At 42.8% G+C, this 22,944-nt stretch overlaps 1 protein-coding gene across 9 annotated transcripts in view; it reads left to right on the top strand.

Moving 5' to 3' along the window:
- Positions 1-13,728: 13,728 nt before the first annotated feature.
- amph (amphiphysin) overlaps positions 13,729-22,944 on the top strand; it is a 117,231-nt gene continuing 108,015 nt past the window's right edge. For all 9 annotated transcript variants that reach the window (XM_045206162.1, XM_045206164.1, XM_041841475.2 and 6 more), the window contains exon 1: positions 13,729-13,851. In XM_045206162.1, the coding sequence (XP_045062097.1) occupies positions 13,783-13,851 (69 nt within the window). In that variant the 5' untranslated portion in view covers positions 13,729-13,782. The remainder of the gene's footprint in view (positions 13,852-22,944) is intronic.

The following is a 22,944-nucleotide window of genomic DNA, read 5'->3' on the forward strand; positions in this document are numbered from 1 at the left end:
TGTGAGAGCACCAGCCTCTGCCATATGGACACGTTGATACACCATGATCATTGGTGGCTCAATAGCTTAAATGAGCACATGGAACTCAGAGATGGCCAATGCAACCGTTGGCCTATAACTTCCATTGTCAACTACTGTTATTAAAATACGTAAAGCCGACAAATAAAAACAGTAGAAAATATACTGATGAAAATTCAGGTTCTTTCAATCACATTCATCTCTCTACTCAGCCTGTCTGCCTCCCTTTCTATCTGTCTTGACTTGAGCTATCGCTAGTGAAGCGTTATATTGTATCAAATTAATCAACTGGATCCGACATGAAGCTGTCTCTAGCAAACTTGCAACATTCGTATCAACTAGCCTATTCCGGGCCCTCAGAGTTTCCTGCGCCATTGAGCTCGGGACAGACAGCTGTTTTTGCGCAAGGGAAAGGTATTTTATGATGTTTCCACTGGTTATATGGAATAATCAGATGATGATATTTTGCTCTTTGACACCGAAGCTTGACGATTATCGAGGGGGAGATTGTTGAAAAGATTTTTCAAATAGGCCTACTGTGAGGAACTATTAGGCTATCATTCGCAATGGATGTACAAAATAATAATGTTTTGTTGACTGTGTGAGGCGAAGAAAAAATGACTGAGAAGCTCAGTTTATTAGTAGTGGACGTGGTGACTAAGACAATCAAAAATCAAACTTCCCCAAATCGGCACTTTCCTATATTTGCGTGCTCCGGTGTGTGCGCTCCCTCAACATTAACAAGACAGAGAAATCAGACCCCATGCTCATTGCTCACATTGAGCACTCCAAACAAAAGACAATGAAAAAATGGACAACTTGTAAAAACGTGTTTCTCACAAGTGTAGCAGGTTGTGAACTCTGCAAATAACATTCCACTCTGAGAATGAGAACGGTAAATGACTGTAGGCCTAATTAGTAATACAATGCATTAACAGAAATTAATGTAACCAAATGATGGGGATTAACGGTACATTTACTATTGGTGACATATGTAATGGGCAGTGGTGTAAAGTACTTAAGTAAAAATACTTTAAAGTACTACTTAAGTAGTTTTTTGGGGTCTCTGTACTTTACTTTACTTGACTATTTATATTTTTGACAACTTTGACTTTCCTTCACTACATTCCTAAAGAAAATAATGTACTTTTTAAGCCATACATTTTTCCTGACACCCAAAAGTACTCGTCACATTTTGACAGGAAAATTGTCAAATTCACGCACTTATCAAGAAAACATCCCAGGTCATCCCTACTGCCTCTGATCTGGCGGACTCACTAAACACAAATGCTTCATTTGTAAATAAATATCTGAGTGTTGGAGTGTGCCCCTGGCTATCTGTAAATGTAAAAAACACAAGAAGATTGTGCCGTCTGGTTTGCTTAATATAAGGAATTTTAAATTATTCATACTTTTACTTTTGATACTTAAGTATATTTTAGCAATTCCATTTACTTTTGATACTTACTGTGGGGAAAAAAAGTATTTAGTCAGCCACCAATTGTGCAAGTTCTCCCACTTAAGAAGATGAGAGAGGCCTGTAATTTTCATCATAGGTACACGTCAACTATGACAGACAAATTGAGAAAGAAAATCCAGAAAATCACATTGTAGGATTTTTAATGAATTTATTTGCAAATTATGGTGGAAAATAAGTATTTGGTCACCTACAAACAAGCAAGATTTCTGGCTCTCACAGACCTGTTACTTCTTCTTTAAGAGGCTCCTCTGTCCTCCACTCGTTACATGTATTAATGGCACCTGTTTGAACTTGTTATCAGTATAAAAGACACCTGTCCACAACCTCAAACAGTCACACTACAAACTCCACTATGGCCAAGACCAAAGAGCTGTCAAAGGACACCAGAAACAAAAGTGTAGACCTGCACCAGGCTGGGAAGACTGAATCTGCAATAGGTAAGCAGCTTGGTTTGAAGAAATCAACTGTGGAAGCAATTATTAGGAAATGGAAGACATACAAGACCACTGATAATCTCCCTCGATCTGGGGCTCCACGCAAGATCTCACCCCGTGGGGTCAAAATGATCACAAGAACGGTGAGCAAAAATCCCAGAACCACACGGGGGGACCTAGTGAATGACCTGCAGAGAGCTGGGACCAAAGTAACACACTACGCCGCCAGGGACTCAAATCCTGCAGTGCCAGATGTGTCCCCCTGCTTAAGCCAGTACATATCCAGGCCCGTCTGAAGTTTGCTAGAGTGCATTTGGATGATCCAGAAGAGGATTGGGAGAATGTCATATGGTCAGATGAAACCAAAATAGAACTAAAAAAATAGGTAAAAACTCAACTCGTCGTGTTTGGAGGACAAAGAATGCTGATTGCATCCAAAGAACACCATACCTACTGTGAAGCATGGGAGTGGAAACATCATGCTTTTGGGCTGTTTTTCTGCAAAGGGACCAGGACGACTGATCCGTGTAAAGGAAAGAATGAATGGGGCCATGTATCGTGAGATTTTGAGTGAAAACCTCCTTCCATCAGCAAGGGCATTGAAGATGAAACGTGGCTGGGTCTTTCAGCATGACAATGATCCCAAACACACCGCCCGGGCAACGAAGGAGTGGCTTCGTAAGAAGCATTTCAAGGTCCTGGAGTGGCCTAGCCAGTCTCCAGATCTCAACCCCATAGAAAATCGTTGGAGGGAGTTGAAAGTCCGTGTTGCCCAGCCCCAAAACATCACTGCTCTAGAGGAGATCTGCATGGAGGAATGGGCCAAAATACCAGCAACAGTGTGTGAAAGCCTTGTGAAGACTTACAGAAAACGTTTGACCTGTGTCATTGCCAACAAAGGGTATATAACAAAGTATTGAGAAACTTTTGTTATTGACCAAATACTTATTTTCCACCATAATTTGCAAATAAATTCATAAAAAAATCCTACAATGTGATTTTCTGGATTTTTTTTCCTCATTTTGTCTGTCATAGTTGACGTGTACCAATGATGAAAATTACAGGCCTCTCTCATATTTTTAAGTGGGAGAACTTGCACAATTGGTGGCTGACTAAATACTTTTTTTCCCCACTGTAAGTATATTTAAAACCAAATACTTTTAGACTTTTACTCAAGTAGTATTTTAATGGGTGACTTTCACTTTTACTTGAGTCATTTTCTATTAAGGTATCTTTCCTTTTACTCAAGTATGACATTTGAGTGCTTTTTTCACCACTGGTAATGGGGAATTTATCAAAATAAACAAAGGGCAAACAATTCACATGAAACAACGAATGCGGAGGAATTGGCAGGAGACAGCTGATTGGATTCTGGAGAGCTGAGCGCATGCATTCTGGAGAGAGACGTCCCCATAGGCTATCTTCGCCACACACCCCTCCCTTCTTCTTGTCACAACATTATTGCATAACAATTATGCTCAAGACACATTATCTTCACACATTTTATATGCTTTTCACTGACAGCCGCAACTCAATAAACAGCTAGGCCTTTGCACGTGCGCTGCCTATGAAAGACTTCCTCATATGCCATTTTTCTCCTGTTCTATCGGTTTTCATAACTTTCTTGCGTTGTCCAGAAGCCAAATGCGCAATCCTAGTCATATTAGCAACCCATCCTAGTTGTTGCATCTTTAGGTTCACCCTTTTTCTAAGTTTCTAACAGAGATTTTTACCTCTCTCATTTAACGCTTGCATCAGGTGCGCTGTTTAGAATGGTGTTTTTTCCTTTTTCACGTGAATTGCATTTTGGCAAATGTTTGAAAATGACGTTATATTGCATGCTTCATTACAGGAGATGCATGTTTTGTTAAAATGAATTACCATAATCTAAATGTGATCTCTGTCGTTCTGAGCACCGTGGGTGGACGCCCTAGTGGGTTACACACCCAATGCATATGTGACCGGTAAATTTCTCAAATGGCCAGTACATTTATATTTTCCCGGTCACGTTGTCCAGCGCCACATTTTCCTAATGGAAACCCTGCTAGCTACCTACCTACCTACCTAGCTAGCTACCTAAGTTAGCAAGCAGAAAAATAATTTGATTCCTCCCCACTGTAACACAGTAGTATGTTAGCCAACAGTACAGAATATGGGTTTCAGTAGATAAACTAAAGTTAGATAGCTAGCTAGGTTGCTTGCAGGAAAAATAACTTACTTCGTGCTAGCCACCATATTTGTAATCTGCCCTCTTGGCGCTGGCATCAGCAGTAGCTGAGCTTCTAGCTAAATCCAACTCTTCGTTTCAAATCCTCTTTGCTATAGCCAGGTTGAAACATGTATGGTTAAATGTCACCATGTAGCTAATAGAACATAAAAAACTCACAACAACAAATGTACCTAGATAAGTGTCCACAGTTCTTCTCCCTACATTCTCTTTTCCCTCCTTTATGTCTCTCACTCAATTTCGATCTGACCGCACCCTATACACACAAGCTACATTCCTTGCCAAATCCTGACAGGTTGTCTTTATCACAAATTAAAAATGGACTGGTTGATTAAAGTAGGGAAATATGTGTTCCAACCATGAGCTGCCGTTTTGGAATAATAAATGCCTCTAGTCTATTTTATACTTTTTTGCTAACTGCTATAGTGTGCCATTTATAAAGGTTACTACCCCACCTAAACTTAGGCAGGTTCCAGAAATATACAACAAAAAGACAGTGTTTTGATGAAGGCAAATTGCGTATTCATTAGTCGAGGGCCTACTTTGTTTCATGTTTAACAAAAGCCTGCCCACCAAGTTTAAGCTCACAAATCAAACACAGGGCAAAAGAAAACACGCGCAAAATGCGGTTATCTACTGGTTAAAAAGGGACACATTTTTGCTTTCTAATACTGTTAACTGTATGTCTGTTGAAACAGGAGTAAAGGGTGAACAGTGACATTGATGAGAAAGATGCACTTGTAGTCCTTCATTTTGCAAATTACCTCGCAACTCAGGTAGGCCATTGATAATCAACTGCAATCATTTCTGTAATCAGCGCTTTTTCCCCAACTGTTAACGAGATGACATGCACACGCACAAATATCATACCCCCCCCAAAAATGCTAAACTCCCCTGATATTGTCATGGTGTGAGGTTAACATGTCTTGTAGGTATGATATTTGTGCGTCTATAACGTTCTCACTCATCATTATTCATGATTCATTCAGGATTATCCGTAATCATGGTAGCATCCACATTAAGTTAGAAGTGTTTAGAAACATATTATATTATTTTTTACAATAAAAGTGACTCCAAAATGACAATACATTATTTACCATTCAATTCTATTGGGCACAAAATAATCTGAAACACAACCAAAACAAACAGCAAATGCATCCATCAAATTTGTAGAGTCACAAGCTTGATGTACACTGAACAAAAATATAAATACAACACGTAAATTGTTGGTCCCATGTTTCATGAGTTGAAATAAAAAAGCCCAGAAATGTTCCATTCGAACAAAAAGCTTATTTCTCTCAAATATTGTGCACAAATTTGTTTACATCCCTGTTAGTGAGCATTTCTCCTCTGCCAAGATAATCCATCCACCTGACAGGTGTGGCATATCAAGAAAATGATTAAACAGCATGATCATTACACAGGTGCACCTTGTGCTGGGGACAATAAAAGGCCATCTAAAATGTGAAGTTTTGTCACACAACACAATGCCACAGATGTCTCAAGTTTGACGGAGTGTGCAATTGGCATGTTGACTGCAGGAATATCCACCAGAGCTGTTGCCAGATAATTTAATGTTTATTTCTCTATCATAAGCCACCTCCAACGTTGTTTTAGAGAATTTGGCAGTACGTCAAACCTCCGGCTTCTTCACCTGCGGGATCGTCTGACACCAGACACCCGGACAGCTGATGAAACTGTGGGTTTGCTCAACCGAAGAATTTCTCAGTCTCAGGAAAGCTCATCTTCGTGCTTGTCATCCTCACCAGGGTCTTGACCTGACTGCAGTTCAGCGTCGTAACCGACTTCATTGGGCAAATGCTCACCTTCGATGGTAACTGGCACGCTAGAAAAGTGTGCTCTTCACGGATGAATCCCGGTTTCAACTGTAGCAGGCAGATGGCAGGCAGCGTGTATGGCGTCATGTGGGCGAGCGGTTTGCTGATGTCAACGTTGTGGTGGCGTTGGGATTATGGTATGTGCAGACATAAGCTACGGACAACGAACACAATTGGCTTTGTCTTGTTGATTACACACACCTGGTTCATATCCCTTCATCAGTACCTGTATAAGTGTTCCCTCTGCCCCCTTGTCTTTGTGTGTGATTGGTTATTGTAGAGGTTCGATTAGCTCGGTGGTGCTCTTTGTATTTTGTATCGCCGGGTTATTTTGACCCGTGTGCTTCATTGTTTTCCAGTGCGCCTGTTTTCCGCACTGGAGTGTTTGACGCATTGCTGCATACTACTGTGTTTTGGAATAAACCTTTTATTCTGTGATTTGCCCTCCAGCGCCTGACTCCTTCAAATCACTCACCACACCCATTGAGCATGTTTGGGGTGCTCTGGATCGACGTGTACGACACAGTGTTCCAGTTTCCACCAATATCCAGCAACATTGAGCAGCCATTGAAGAGGAGTGGGACAACATTCCACAGGCCACAATCAACAGCCTGATCAACTCTATGCAAAGGAGATGTGTCGCGCTGCATGAGGCAAATGGTGGTCACACCAGATACTGACTTGTTTTCTGGTCCACGTCCCTACTTTTTTTTTAAAGGTATCTGTGACCAACAGATGCATATCTGTATTCCCAGTTGTGAAATCCATAGATTAGGGCCTACTGAATTAATTTCAATTCACTGATTTCCTTATATGAACTGTAACTCAGTACAATCTTTGAAATTGTTGCTTGTTGCGTTTTACATTTTTGTTCAGTATAGTAATTGCGTTCTATGAATATGGGACCAAATACTTAACTTTTTACTACTTTAATACACATATACAGTGCATTCGGATAGTATTCAGATCCCTTTACTTTTTCAACATTTTGTTACGTTACAGCCTTATTCTAAAATTGATTAAATCGTTTTTTCCCCTCATCAATCTACACACAATACCCCATAATGACAAAGCAAAAACTGGTTTTTAGACATTTCTTTAAATTTATTAAGTATTCAGACCCTTTACTCAGTACTTTGTTGAAGCACCTTTGGCAGTGATTACAACCTTGAGTCTTCTTGGGTATGACGCTACAAGCTTGGCACAACTGTATTTGGGGTGTTTCTCCCATTCTTCTCTGCAGATCCTCTCAAGCTCTATCAGGTTGGATGGGGAGCGTCGCTGCACAGCTATTTTCAGGTCTCTCCAGAGATGTTCGATCGGGTTCAAGTCTGGGCTCTGGCTGGGCCACTCAAGGACATTCAGAGACTTGTCCCGAAGCCACCCTTGCGTTGTGTTGGCTGTGTGCTTAGGGTCGTTGTCCTGTTGGAAGGTGAACCTTCGACCCAGTCTGAGGTCCTGAATGCTCTGGAGCAGGTTTTCATCAAGGATCTCTCTCTACTTTGCTCCGTTCATCTTTGCCTCGATCCTGACTAGTCTCCCAGTCCGTGCCGCTGAAACACGTCCCCACAGCACGATGCTGCCACCACCATGCTTCACCGTACGGATGGTGCCAGGTTTCCTCCAGACGTGACACTTGGCATTCAGGCGAAAGAGTTCCATTTTGGTTTCATCACACCAGAGAATCTTGTTTCTCATGGTCTGAGAGTCTTTAGGTGCCTTTTGCAAAACTCCAAGCGGGCTGTCATGTGCCTCCCTGACCAAGGCCCATCTCCCCCAATTGCTAAGTTTGGCCAGGCGGCCAGCTCTAGGAAGAGTCTTGGTGGTTCCAAACTTCTTCCATTTAAGAATGATGGAGGCCTCTGTGTTCTTGGGGACTTTCAATGCTGCAGAAATTTGTTGGTACCCTTCCCCAGATCTGTGCCTCGACACAATCCTGTCTTGGAGCTCTATGGACAATTCCTTCGACCTCATGGCTTGGTTTTTGCTCTGACATGCACTGTCAACTGTGGGACCTTATATAGACAGATGTGTGCCTTTCCAAATCATGTCCAATCAGTTGAATTTACCACAGGTGGACTCCAATCAAGATGTGGAAACATCTCAAGGGTGATCATTGGAAGCAGGATGCACCTGAGCTCAATTTCGAGTCTCATAGCAAAGGGTCTGAATACTTATGTAAATAAGATATTTCTATTTTTTATTTATTTTTAAAGATTTGCAAAAATGTATACAAACCTGTTTTCGCCTTGTCATTATGGGGTAATGTGTGTAGATAAAAAAAAAAAAGCATTTTAGAATGAGGCTGTAACGTAACAAAATGTGGAAAAAATCAAGGGGTCTGAATACTTTCCGAAGGGACTGTAAGTGAATTTATTATTGTCACGATCGTTGAACGGAGTAGACCAAGGCGCAGCGTGATGAGCAAACATATTTTATTATCTTTAGTGATAATAATAACAAAACAACAAACGATAACGACACGTGAAGTCCTAGGTTTAACACAACCAACACGGAACAAACCAAACGGAACAAGATCCCACAAACACTATGGGAAAACAGACTGTTTAAATATGGTTCCCAATCAGAGACAACCAGCAACAGCTGACACTCGTTGCCTCTGATTGGGAACCACTCTGGCCAACATAGAAATACAAGAACTAGACTGTGAAAATAGAACAAAACACATAGAATCTACACACCCTGGCTCAACATATAGAGTCCCCAGAGCCAGGGTGTGACAGTACCCCCCCCCAAAGGCGCGGACTGCGACCGCGCCTCAACATAGACCAAACAGGGGAGGGCTGGGTGGGCATTCCTCCTCGGAGGCGGTTCCGGCTCCGGGCTTGACCACCACCCTTCAACCATCCCCCCATAGCGCCCCTGGTCCGGTCTGGCCCCGCTGGCTGGAGCTGGACTGGACATCGTAGGAGCGGATTGCTTAAGCTCCGGTGTGGAGCAGTTGACCGGTACCTGACCAGGCACCGGTGACCCAGGCATGGGTTGTGCCGGACTGACGACGCGCACCCCTGGCTTGGTGCGTGGAGCAGGAACGGGCCGGACCGGGCTGACGATGCGCACCCCTGGCTTGGTGCGTGGAGCAGCAACGGGCCGTACCGGGCTGACGATGCGCACCCCTGGCTTGGTGCGTGGAGCAGGAACGGGCCGTACCGGGCTGACGACTCGCACCCCTGGCTTGGTGCGAGTGGCAGGAACAGGCCGAGCCGGGCTGGCGACGCGCACCGTAGGCTTGGTGCGAGTGGCAGGAACAGGCCGGGCCGGGCTGGCGACGCGCACCGTAGGCTTGGTGCGAGTGGCAGGAACAGGCCGGGCCAGGCTGGCGACGCGCACCGTAGGCTTGGTGCGAGTGGCAGGAACAGGCCGGGCCGGGCTGGCGACGCGCACCGTAGGCTTGGTGCGAGTGGCAGGAACAGGCCGGGCCGGGCTGGCGACGCACACCGTAGGCTTGGTGCGAGTGGCAGGAACAGGCCGGGCCGGGCTGGCGACGCACACCGTAGGCTTGGTGCGAGTGGCAGGAACAGGCCGGGCCGGGCTGGCGACGCGCACCATTGGCTTGGTGCGGGGAGCAGGAACAGGCCGGGCCGGGCTGGCGACGCGCACCATTAGCTTGGTGCGGGGAGCAGGAAGTCTCTCAGCTGCCTCTACTCTACTCTCACCTTCTCCCTTATCGCCTCCAGTAGCTCCACCCTCTGCACCACTAACTCCTGCTCCCTCTGCACCAATAGCCCCCTTAACCTGGTGGCCTCCTCACCTAACCTCCTAATACGCCCTGTAGCTGCCTCCTGCTGCCCCGTCGCCCATGCCGTGTGCCCCCCCCTAAAAAATGTTTGGGGTTGCCTCTCGTCCGTCCGACGACGACACTGTTGACGCCGTTGCTCCTCTCTCCGTCGCGCCTCTACCGTCTCCTTCCATGGACGGCGATCCATCCCGGCCTGGATTTCCTCCCAGGTCCAGGACCCCTGCCCGTCCATTATCTGCTCCCACGTCCAGGCTGCCTGCTCCTGGACACGCTGCTTGGTCCTGGTATGGTGGGATCTTCTGTCACGATCGTAGAACTGAGTAGACCAAGGCGCAGCGTGATGAGCAAACATATTTTATTATCTTTAGTGATAATAATAACAAAACAACAAACGATAACGACACGTGAAGTCCTAGGTTTAACACAACCAACACGGAACAAACCAAACGGAACAAGATCCCACAAACACTATGGGAAAACAGACTGTTTAAATATGGTTCCCAATCAGAGACAACCAGCAACAGCTGACACTCGTTGCCTCTGATTGGGAACCACTCTGGCCAACATAGAAATACAAGAACTAGACTGTGAACATAGAACAAAACACATAGAATCTACACACCCTGGCTCAACATATAGAGTCCCCAGAGCCAGGGTGTGACAGTTATAATACTTTTGGTCCCCTAAAATGGGGGGACTATGTACAAAAAGTATTGTAATTTCTAAATGGTTCATCCGATATGGATGAAAATACCCTCAAATTAAAGCTGACAGTCTGCACACATCTCAAGATATTAGACTAATCTTAATGGGGAAACTACTTGGAATTGTGTGCAAATAGAACTACAGGTTGGCTAAAATTGAGAATAACAAATTATTCAAATTGAATAAGAAATTATTCAAGTTAGTACGCTACATTCAGAACAAGTTTAATATAATATTCCCTCATCATATGCCTTCTATATCATTGCATACACATCTGACGTACACATTCTACATGTAGGGTGACATCAGCTAAATTGGGCCACTTTTTGGTAAATCGTTTGGGACAATAATACAATACCATATATGCCTTTTCCATGTGTTTTTATGATTAATAATGACTGTTTTTGATAATTTTGTGTTGAAATTATTTAATAAAATATAATTATTTAGGCCCTACAGTTCTTGAAACATCAGCTCTGCCAACATTTGTTGCATGAGCAGTTTCCAGGTAAAATGGGCCACAGCTTCAGGTAAAATGGGCCAGTCAAACTCCAAAGGGAAATAGTCATTTATCATCAATTTTAATTTTAAAACACAGTTGCTTATACAGCCACATAACATTTAAACTGCATTAAACAAAAATTCATATGTGCCATTCAAAAAACATTTTGGGTGCAAACCCACATATTCAAATGTGCAATTAAAAAAATCCATTTTGGAACAGCATAGATCAGTGAACTGTCAGTGGTGTGTGTGTGTGTGTGTGTGTGTGTGTGTGTGTGTGTGTGTGTGTGAACAACACATTTAGAACAAAATGTGCATTCACAAAAATACAAAAATTCACATTCCAAATTATTAACTGATATGTTTGTGTGAAAACTTTTCAAACACAGTCTTTGCAAATGAAGGGTAGCACATGATGTGCACATTCTTGCTTTTCAGTAGCTTAATAAATTCCAGATTATAGACGTGGCTACTGTGGCCGTCAAGGAGGAGAAGATGGGGCCTTGGGTCATCCCTGGGGAGGGACTGAATGAACATTTGACCCCATTCCAGAAAGAGGTCAGAGGTAATCCAGCCATTGTCTGAACACCTTACGCTGGTGTTCTCCGGGCATCCCTGTAGCCACTCAGAACGAACACGCTTCCCCTTAAAAATAATTATTGTTCGACTGTATGTACCTTCTGCATTGAACGCTGCCAGACAAGTTGTTGTCTCCCCCTTCTCTCCGGCACACACCTCCACACATCAACCTGTCCAACAACCTTTGTCGAACTGAACTGGTCCTGAAGCCCAGACTCGTCACAGTTCCATATATGTGACGGTGTGCCCTCAATACCCAGCTCGACCAAAAGGGTTCTCATACTGGTTAAACCACTGGCTAACCACCTCTTTGTTAAGTCCAGCAGCCCGTGCTGCAGACAGGACCTCTGGCTTGCGCATCCCAAGCTCTGGGTTTCGCTTTAGAAAGTTCTGAAACCAGTAATATCCGGCCCTTCCTGCTGTCAGGGGAGAAACCAGATATGTCGTTGTTGGCTGCAAAATCAAAGGCCACTTGCTGGACATCACGCTTGGTGAAGGGAAACCCCCTCTGCGCCAATGTCTTGAGGGTGGCAGCAAGTCTCCCTTTCCGCCTCCTCTGGAAGGTAGGGCTTCCGCCCTGACACATGTTCACTGCCAGTCACCTTTCCGCTGATGGGTCTTTGCAGTGTGGATCGCGGCACACCCCATGCTCGTGATAAGAAGTGCACACTCACTGTAATTCCTTTCTTCACTCCCTCCCTGTATTCATCTAAGGCACCCTTCATCCTCTCCTCTTTCCACAGATTGTAGTTGTTTGGCCTTCCTTTCCCTCCCTGTTTTATCTTTGTATCCTTTCCTCTCTGGTCCTTGCTCCTCCTCTCTTTTCTCTCGTTCTGTCTCCTCTCATTTCCTCTGCATTCCTTTCTCCTCACCTGTTCTCTCACTTCCTGTCTCCTCTGCTTGTCTCCTCTCATCCTTCCTTCTCCTCTCACTTCCTCTCTCTTTCCTTCTCCCTCTCTCTCCTCTCCTCTCGCTTCCTTCTCGTTTGCCATACTTCACTGTAAATAAAATACTACCATTATTACTGTTGGGGGTCATGGTGTGTGTGTGTGTGGTGTGTGTGTGTGTGTGTGTGTGTGTATGCTGTGTGTGTGCGTACATACACATACAAACACAAACACACACCCTTACACACAAACTCACCCACACACACTCAAACACATGTGTATGTGTGTTTGTGAGTGACACAAATGATGGCCCATTTTAGCTGAAACCATGTGGCCCATTTTACCTCAAGGGGTTAAGGTAAATTGGGCCCCAAAAAAGCATCACTTTTTCAAAAAATATGTTCATATACCAAACTAACAACATTATTTCTGATTGATGCCATCAAGACAGATATTATGCATAGTTTTTTATGGGCATGTTGTTGTTTTTACAGATTTATCATCCTTATAATAGTTTAGTTAGATTTGGTATGCCAGGCTACTCACCATGCAGCTTTCTGGTGCAGTCTTGATTTGAATTATTGCACTGCCCACCATAGCAACCATGAACCAATCAAATCACCTGTTACTTGTCAAGTACAGTTATGACAACAGTTTGAAATCCTTTGCAGTCATTGGCTCTAAATTCCAGAGGGGCTGGGACCCCCAAACCTTAAATGGCCCATTTTACCTGATGGCCCATTTTACCTGATATCACCCTACAATTGCAACTGCAGTCATATGTAGGCTATCTATTGCAGCACGATATTGTCAGATTTTGACGTAGGCTTTTCGGGTTTTAAAAGGCATGGAATTTGAAAGTAGTGCCTATGTGTTTAATCATATAGGCAGAGAGGTACGGTTTAGGCCTACCACTCATTAATGTACTGTATGTTTTCTACATAAGACTATCCACACGGGCTCATGTCCATGAATGCCTTGACTCAACTCAGAAGTGTTTTCGCTGTTCACAAGCAAGCAACATGTACGGTGGGGGCAGGGTTGGAGCAAGTCTATGCCTATAGGTTAAATTGTATGCCTGTTTGAAGCAGAAACTGGATAAATATAGCCTGCTCCAGCAAGGCATCGTGTTGATATCTTGTCATGATATAAATACATTGTAACTAAGCGTAATATACAAACCAGAACATATAATAATCATTATACTAAACTGGAACGTTTGATTGAGTGTGTAATTGTTTTACTGTGGCTTTAAGAATGTATCCTCCCCCTCCTTCCTAGTCCGTCATAATTTCTCTGTCCTAGGTGCTGAACTGAAGGGACGCTCATCCCGTTTCAGTACCAGCAGCCATGGCCGAAATAAAGACGGGGATTTTCGCCAAAAACGTCCAGAAACGGCTAAGTAGGGCGCAGGAAAAGGTAAGGCGTATCACACATTTCAAATCTACATCTTGTGTCGATGGGTTTTAAGTATCAAGTCTTTTTTGCTTCGTGCTAAACCGCTTTTGTGCCCAGAGGAGCTGTCCAAGGGATGTTCTAGGGTAGCTGGGAGGAGCAGGTGTATAGATGTGTGTAGAAATAATAATCGGTGTAGGCTATTCGTGCACGGATCAGTGAATATGTATCATGATTAAATACCTTCACTGATATATTTTTTTGCTTGAATATAGCTGCATTTATGTTCTAGCCTCTGCATTTAGCCTAGATGCATGGCGACAATTTTAATGTCACGAATGCGATATTATCCCCTACTGCCATTTCACAGCGAGGCTGGGAAGGCTCCATGACAGTATCCACTCTAATTTACGGTATAGTAAAGTGGTTAAGACCGAACTAAATAAACGGAAGGCTCTTTGCACGGAGATTGGGCCTTTTTTCATGATAGAGGCCAACGCACTGCTTTAGGAAGCCTGTCAAATTAGCATTAGCCTATATCAATCTTAAAACGAATATCACGTCAACGAAATGTCATAGCGACGTGTGAAACGTTTAATTCGATGTTAAGATCAGCCTACTCCATTTCGATGCATGATTGTGTTGTTTCATTTACATTTCACTCATAGCCCAATGAAATGCATAACCTTAATTCAGGTTTTGTGTCAAACCCGTGTTTTTCTGCAAGGTCAGGGGAAGGGGATCATTTTTTAGGCTGTGGCGTAGCCTATATGCCTGGGTTTACAGTAGTAGAGATAATACGTCAGCCAATCCTTTCTTTTTAAGAACGGGTATTTTTAGAGCCTTGCTTGTATTTACAGACTCACTGCAGACAAATAATGGGATTTTGTCCAAAATATTTAAAAAGTGAAACAGCCTAGGCTAGGGGCGGCCTAGCAGTTAGAGAGGCGAGCCAACAACCGGGTGGCCAGTCCGAATCCCGGGCCCGACGAGAAAAATCTGTCGGGAAGTGAGCTGACAACCGGAGGGTTGCTGGTATCAAATCCTAGATGCCATTGCCTGCCGTTGTGCCCTTGAGCAATGCACTTCCCACAACAACAGCTCCCTGGGCGCACAGTGTGGCTACCGCTCCAAAAACCAATATATATGTAGTTCAGAGGGTTTGGGTTAAAGGCGGAAGTCAAATTTTGGTTGGACCTTGTGTGCAATTGACCAATATAGTAATCTTAATCTATGGTTTTACAGGCTATGTGTTACCGAAAATGGGATCTATGTTTATTGTGGCTTATATCTTTAGGTGACCTAGTCATTTTTACAAGACAAAATTGAATGGTTTTAGCCAGTTGTTTTTACAACCTGTTTTGGCCTGCCTCATTTGAATTGCACATGCAGAGCAGAATTGGTTTGATATGACATGGGACGTTGATATGAACACAGATGCAATTACAGACAGCCTATTAGACATAATTCAATTGCATCTACAACCATGATAAAAGACTGCACACACCCGACCACCTATCACCCTTCTTTCATCTAGCTGATGGTCAGGTCGAAATAAAAATAAACGGCCTGTGAAGCTGGTAAAGAGAGCATTACCCGGTTCTAGCTCAGACACACTCACACACCCACACAAACTGCAGTAAGAGGATTGTCTTTCTTTTAATATCCCCTCGTGCTACTGTTCTCTTAATGGCAGACTCGAGGTGAAGAACGCGCTTAATTGCAACGGTCTTAGTTAATATATACACTACAGCCAAAATTGCTTTTTGATTATACGGTATTCCCAAACAAATGTTCTCTGAACTCGAGCACAGGCGGAAACGTTCGTTTAATACCTCTCCTCTAAATTCAATAGCGTTGACAGACGCACATGGGCCTTTTGCCGGGGAAATTCACGATGACACATTTTTATTGAATATACATTTGTTCCCTGGAGGTGCGTCCGCCATATGACGAAGCTGAATCAACATGTCTAAAATCTGTAGGGTGGTAGGCAAGATGTGTAGACCATCTACCTCTAAGTATGCTGTCCATGGTGCTGAAATCACCACTGTTCTGGCGCTACTTTTTTTTGCCTAAATAAGGGGGAGGTGTAAGACTTACGAAAGGTTTTGGCTTGCAGTATACTACACTCACATTCGGAGTGTTATTTCATTTGGTATTCAATATGGTATTCAATATGCTATTCTTATTCTATTCTCTTCTATTCTAAGACAAACCTTACATTTTAATTCATATTGAAGTTCATCATAAATATTCAATAAAAATTTCTTGAATGAATGCACCTTGTTGTCAACATCAGGCCTGCTCATATTCTATCATCAGCTTTACCCTAGATATTGTTATCAACACAATCCAATATGACTTTAGAATGGAGTATAGCAGCACATGTTTTACACCCACTATTTGATCTGTTATTTACGACAGTGTTTGCCCTTAAAAGTGAATGCACTGGTTATTTTTTGTGTGCAATTTTGGCATAGTCATGAAACCATAAACCCCCCACACACACACACACAGACACAGAGACACACATGTATCAATGAACACCATGAATCAGAGCTCAATTTACTCTGAAAGGAACCAATTACGGTGCTAATTTTAGCCGCCATCCAAATAGAGTATATCCAGGCCTTGTTTATACTGACACATCCATCTAGGCTTGGTCCCAAATGACACCCTATTCCCTAAATGGTGCACTACTTTTGTAGTGCAGGGCCCATAGGGCTCTTATCAAAAATAGTGCACTATGTAGAGAATATGGTGCAATTTGAGACACAGCCCTAGTCATGCAACACATTTCCAATACACTACCGTCCTTACTGGAAAGGCTTCTGTGGATGACAGCTATTTATTTTAATCCTGAAGGATGATGGCTATGTTTGCTCTTTGGGTAAATGTTCTCCATTTCATTTATACTTTTAATCTTCTGTATATTCAACCCTCAAATTGGACAAAATACTTTTTAGTGGATTTGCTATTAATAAGTGTGAGTACATGTACAGTATCCAGGGTATTCATTGTCCCTTAATCAGCATAGATAGCCATTTTGATTTTGACACTCAATTTAATAAGATGGCGGTACGTCAGTAGGTGTTGGCCCACTTAGATGAGCGTCTTGACTTTTTTTTTACCACCATTTCGAATTAGTAGTGGGTGGAGTGGGACACAAAAGTGTGCCTCAGTAGGCCTGGCTATCTGCAAAATGGATATTAGAAATTGGTTTTAAAATAATGCATAATCTGCTGCAACAAGTGGTGCTGAAACACCACTCGTCGAAACCACTACTACAATTCCTGGGGACCATGGCAATGTGGCTAGCCCACAGAGTTCGGCCAGCCTAGTCTCTTGTCAACGGTGAAGCTAGCAGTGCCCCCCTCCCAGTCCCGCCACCTGCCTCCTTGCCACCACCCAGCTCAGCAGAAGTTGCTAGCCATGCTAAAGCACACAGGCCAGAGCCACCCACACCCAGAGAAGGAGCCCCAAAAGACCTTGGGGTTGAGAAGCCCAATCAGGTGATATTAGATATGTTTCCAGTAAGTTGTATTCAGGGAAGAAGCAGTCTTTTGCTAATACATGGTACCATAATCGAGATTGGCTAGAGAATTTCTAAAAACGTGTTTTCGCTTTGTCATCATGGGGTATTGTGTGTAGATTGCTGAGGAAAATGTTTTATTTAATCCATTTTGGAATAAGGCTGTAATGTAACAAAATGTGGAAAAAGGGGAAGGGGTCTGAATACTTTCCGAATGCACTGTATGGGTTGAAAATGGCATATTTGGACACTGATAAGCGCTTAAATTGGAACGCAGTGGTTGTACAGTAACATGCTATACATGACGTCAGAGCTCAGGGTCTCCGCTTAACAGCTCTGTATGGGTTTTGACTGACAGCTGTTCTGAACTTGAGCACCGCGCAACAAGAAGTTGCCCCCATCACTCCGCTAATTGGGCAACTTTAGCAAATGTTTGAGTAAGGAAAATGCTTTAAATTATGTGGGCTCAATTTTGAAAGATGAGACATTGAGGATTTTAATAAATGCCGCTTTGATGCCATACAAGCAAGCCAAACACCCGTGAGTCCAAATGTGCACTTCACATTTACATACAGTGAGGAAAAAAGTATTTAGTCAGCCACCAATTGTGCAAGTTTTCCCACTTAAAAAGATGAGAGAGGCCTGTAATTTTCATCATAGGTACACGTCAACTATGACAGACAAATTGAGAATTTTTTTTCCAGAAAATCACATTACAGGATTTTTTATGAATTTATTTGCAAATTATGGTGGAAAATAAGTATTTGGTCAATAACAAAAGTTTCTCAATACTTTGTTATATACCCTTTGTTGGCAATGACACAGGTCAAACGTTTTCTGTAAGTCTTCACAAGGTTTTCACACACTGTTGCTGGTATTTTGGCCCATTCCTCCATGCAGATCTCCTCTAGAGCAGTGATGTTTTGGGGCTGTCGTTGGGCAACACAGACTTTCAACTCCCTCCAAAGATTTTCTATGGGGTTGAGATCTGGAGACTGGCTAGGCCACTCCAGGACCTTGAAATGCTTCTTACGAAGCCACTCCTTCGTTGCCCGGGCGGTGTGTTTGGGATCATTGTCATGCTGAAAGACCCAGCCACATTTCATCTTCAATGACCTTGCTGATGGAAGGAGGTTTTCACTCAAAATCTCACGATACATGGCCCCATTCATTCTTTCCTTTACACGGATCAGTCGTCCTGGTCCCTTTGCAGAAAAACAGCCCCAAAGCATGATGTTTCCACCCCCATGCTTCACAGTAGGTATGGTGTTCTTTGGATGCAACTCAGCATTATTTGTCCTCCAAACACGACGAGTTGAGTTTTTACCAAAAAGTTATATTTTGGTTTCATCTGACATTCTCCCAATCCTCTTCTGGATCATCCAAATGCACTCTAGCAAACTTCAGACGGGCCTGGACATGTACTGGCTTAAGCAGGGGGACACGTCTTGCACTGCAGGATTTGAGTCCCTGGCGGCGTAGTGTGTTACTGATGGTAGGCTTTGTTACTTTGGTCCCAGCTCTCTGCAGGTCATTCACTAGGTCCCCCCGTGTGGTTCTGGGATTTTTGCTCACCGTTCTTGTGATCATTTTGACCCCACGGGTGAGATCTTCCGTGGAGCCCCAGATCGAGGGAGATTATCAGTGGTCTTGTATGTCTTCCATTTCCTAATAATTGCTCCCACAGTTGATTTCTTCAAACCAAGCTGCTTACCTATTGCAGATTCAGTCTTCCCAGCCTGGTGCAGGTCTACAATTTTGTTTCTGGTGACCTTTGACAGCTCTTTGGTCTTGGCCATAGTGGAGTTTGGAGTGTGACTGTTTGAGGTTGTGGACAGGTGTCTTTTATACTGATAACAAGTTCAAACAGGTGCCATTAATACAGGTAACGAGTGGAGGACAGAGGAGCCTCTTAAAGAAGAAGTTACAGGTCTGTGAGAGCCTGAAATCTTGCTTGTTTGTAGGTGACCAAATACTTATTTTCCACCATAATTTGCAAATAAATTTATTAAAAATCCTACAATGTGATTTTCTGGAAAAAAAAATCTCAATTTGGCTGTCATAGTTGACGTGTACCTATGATGAAAATTACAGGCCTCTCTCATCTTTTTAAGTGGGAGAACTTGCACAATTGGTGGCTGACTAAATACTTTTTTTCCCCACTGTATCATAAAACTCATATCATATACATTGTCAATGTTTATGATCCCTATGTTTGATGTACAGTTACAAGATGACATATATAATTATACCCTTGGTTGTCCTGAACAGAATGAGCCTGTTTGTTGTAATGTGAAGAAAATTTGCTGCGGACCGCGCATTTCAATGCACATCTGAATGCATTCATCACTCCATTCTATGCGCACCAAAATTAAGATCTGCTTCACTGAATTGCCTTGTGAAAGCCTAACACTGTAAGATCATATTTTTTAACTTAGCTAGTCATGTTGGCAATACAACAATCTTTAAAATGATGCCCACCTGACCCAGATTGCGATTTATTATGGACTGTTTTTGGATTGCATAAACAACAACAGTAATTGTGTAAAGGCTGGGATGCAGGGCTGTGTTCCAAACCAGACAACTACAAGTGTGCTTTTTCTAGTTCTGCAACGGCCCAGCTAGGAGAGCTCAAAAAATCCCCTTATAGTTGAAGACTCTTCTTTGAGTCAGAAAAGTGCATTGAAATGATTTAGGAACTGTACACGCTTTGGAGAGGTGTGTGGCCACTTGGAAACACCAGTTAGACCTCTCACTCAAACCCTTGTAATTTTTTTGTGGTCATGCTGCACCTACCCTCAATTTTACAAGAATATTCTTATCATGTTACTGAATGTATCCAGAGTATTTCAGATGTCATTATCAACAAATGCAGCGAAAAGTACAGAAAATGTCAAATGAACATAAAATCAACAGTGTTCATGTTTGGATTCAGTGTTGTGTCAGGTTAAGTGTTGTGTCCTCACCTTTAGTGTAATCATTTTCCAATAATCTACAAACTGTTCCCTTGTAATTGCTACCTTGGTTATGCATTCCATATTTCTTCTGTAAGAAACATTTCAATTTTGCCTTATCCATATAGGCCAATTCCCACAAGTGTAAGGGTTAATGGTTAAGGTTAGAATTGGGGAAGCTGATCCTAGATCTTTACCTAGGGGAAACTTCAACCTGGAGCAGCCCTGGCAGGAATAAGAGAAAGGACAATGAGTCCTTTGTTATCAGTGGGAAGGTATTGGATGTAGCCTAGCCCTGATATATGAGATCCTAGGGCAGGATGGATCACATGATGAATAAGTAGGGTAAAAGAAACGATCAATACCGATCCCAAGTTACAAGACACATCATGTCCCAATTATATACACATAGAATGTATTTTAAACTGCTACAAGGGTTTATGAGACATGAACACCTTGTCATAAGCATTAATCTAAGCGTATAATATTAAAGTCCCTGCTTGGTTTCCACCCTGGCTCAAGTTTGTTTTTAAAGGACTCCTCTGTGTATTTTCAGTGTATTCACTGTTCCTCTTGTTGACACAATCAATGTCGTTAGTGTTGTGCTGGTCCCCTATTCATTGTCTTTCTTTATTATCTAAGCTTTATTGTGGAACAGTTGGGTTGGTATGGCTTGATTGCGTTTTATGTGCGACTCATAACAATCTAACCTTGCAGATAAAAATACACAAGAGTAAGCGTATATTGCCCCCTCATCTCCACCCACTTCAACAATGATTTGGCGTGAAGAGACAGAAACATTTTGGCAGGGGCTGACCTGTTGAGACTATTATGCTGATGAGGTGTACTAGTCGCTGTGTGCAGTGTTGAAATCCAGCACTAGATCTCCATCCATAATAATGTTTTAGCAAAGGGATATGCTTAGGTATCTTGGCGAAGGAACATACTCCACTTTTTGTCTCTTTCACAATAATGGGGTATCCATTGTCAAAGCTATTAGCTCAACTCAAAAGTTGAACATGTACGATATTATAGCTAGCAGAGCAGGTCGCTAATGGCTAGCATGGCTAGTGTGTGTTGAGGATAGCATTCCAATTAGCTAGCGTTGCTGCGAATAGCATCCCGGAAATGTCTCGCTTTTGGTGACTTTGCTGTGCTGTGAGACTGAGACTCCTGGCTTAGCCGAGAGGTTAATATTTGATAGGCTAGCCGTCTCTGCTGGATTGCGTTTCCCCGCTAGGTTTTGTGACCAGGGTGTAAACAGAGCTAAGTGACTAATACAGGTACACCACATAGTAATGGGGTTTGGATGCTTGTGTTGCCGACTGACACCTTAGCTGGATGAAATATCCTGGGGTGTTAAAATAATCACCAGGCTCCGTTGGTCAATTGAAATGAGCATTGTCAGGGCTTGCTTGAGATAATCTCATGTATGTTTCTCACTCACATCTATTGCTAATTAATCTGAAATGTAAGCTAGTGGCATATTCAATGATTATAACATTTAAGAGAACGCTCATCATCTATTTTGTTTGATTCTTTCCTGATGATGTTAGTTGGAATCAACCCTTACTTTGTTGTTGTTATTTTATTGAACAAGGATAGCAGAGGTGGGACCAAGTCACTATTATTCGAGTCACAAGCAAGTCTCAAGTCACAAGGTCAAAGTCTCAAGTCGAGTCACAAGTAGAACGGGTCAAGACTCAAGTCAAGTCAAAGTCCTGCATTCTAAAAGCAAGTCGAGTCGAGTCAAGTTTTTTCAAGTCAAGTCTCAAGTCAAGTCAAGTAAAAAAAATCTATACATGCAATGACTTGTTCAACTACCAATCTTTGTTTATTTATTGAAGACAGACCTTTTTATTATTTTGTCTGCAACACATTTTGATTAGCCTATGTAGGCTAATTGTAAAATAGGGGCCTTGTAGAAGTTGGAAGGGCATGAAATCAGCACAAGGCAAGGCAGATTGACATGCTCAGAGTGTAGATTTATTTACAGATCTTGGTGATCCAATGGTGAAAGTGCCATATCATACAAAATATACAAGTAGATTTACCAAATATACATGGGCAATAGCCCAAAAGGAAATAGCCTCTGTATCAGGCTTAACCTGTCCTATCTGAATGGACACAGGTAGACGGCAAGACTGCACAACATCCCCTTGAGAAACCAAATCGAATCTGTCTAACAGGAGCTCAAAGAGTTACATAATATAAGCAGTTGGCCCCCAGGACCATACAATTACCCAATTGGCAGTTACAACCAATAAACTGGTTCTACAATGTAAAAGGCAATTTCCACATCCATTGTTACGTTGGTACAGTACATTCGTATTAATCAGACTTAATGATTATTAATGATATTTCAACTCCATGCAGGCCACGTAGCCTATTTCTATGCGCACTGAGGCGCCTGTGCTCCTATTACACACAACAAAAATGACAGAGACGTAGGACACAGACACACGGAACTCCGAGATAACTCGGGAAATATGAAGAAAGGGAACCATACATTGAATAAACAGAACTTCTACCTCATGAGTCTTGCGAACATTCACGTGCACAATAAACATCGCACCCACTCAAAGTGGGGTAAGAAATGGTTGGCTGAATGAAAATGTATCGTAGGCC

Source organism: Coregonus clupeaformis, chromosome 21, assembly GCF_020615455.1.
Source record: "Coregonus clupeaformis isolate EN_2021a chromosome 21, ASM2061545v1, whole genome shotgun sequence".
NCBI lineage: Eukaryota > Metazoa > Chordata > Actinopteri > Salmoniformes > Salmonidae > Coregonus > Coregonus clupeaformis.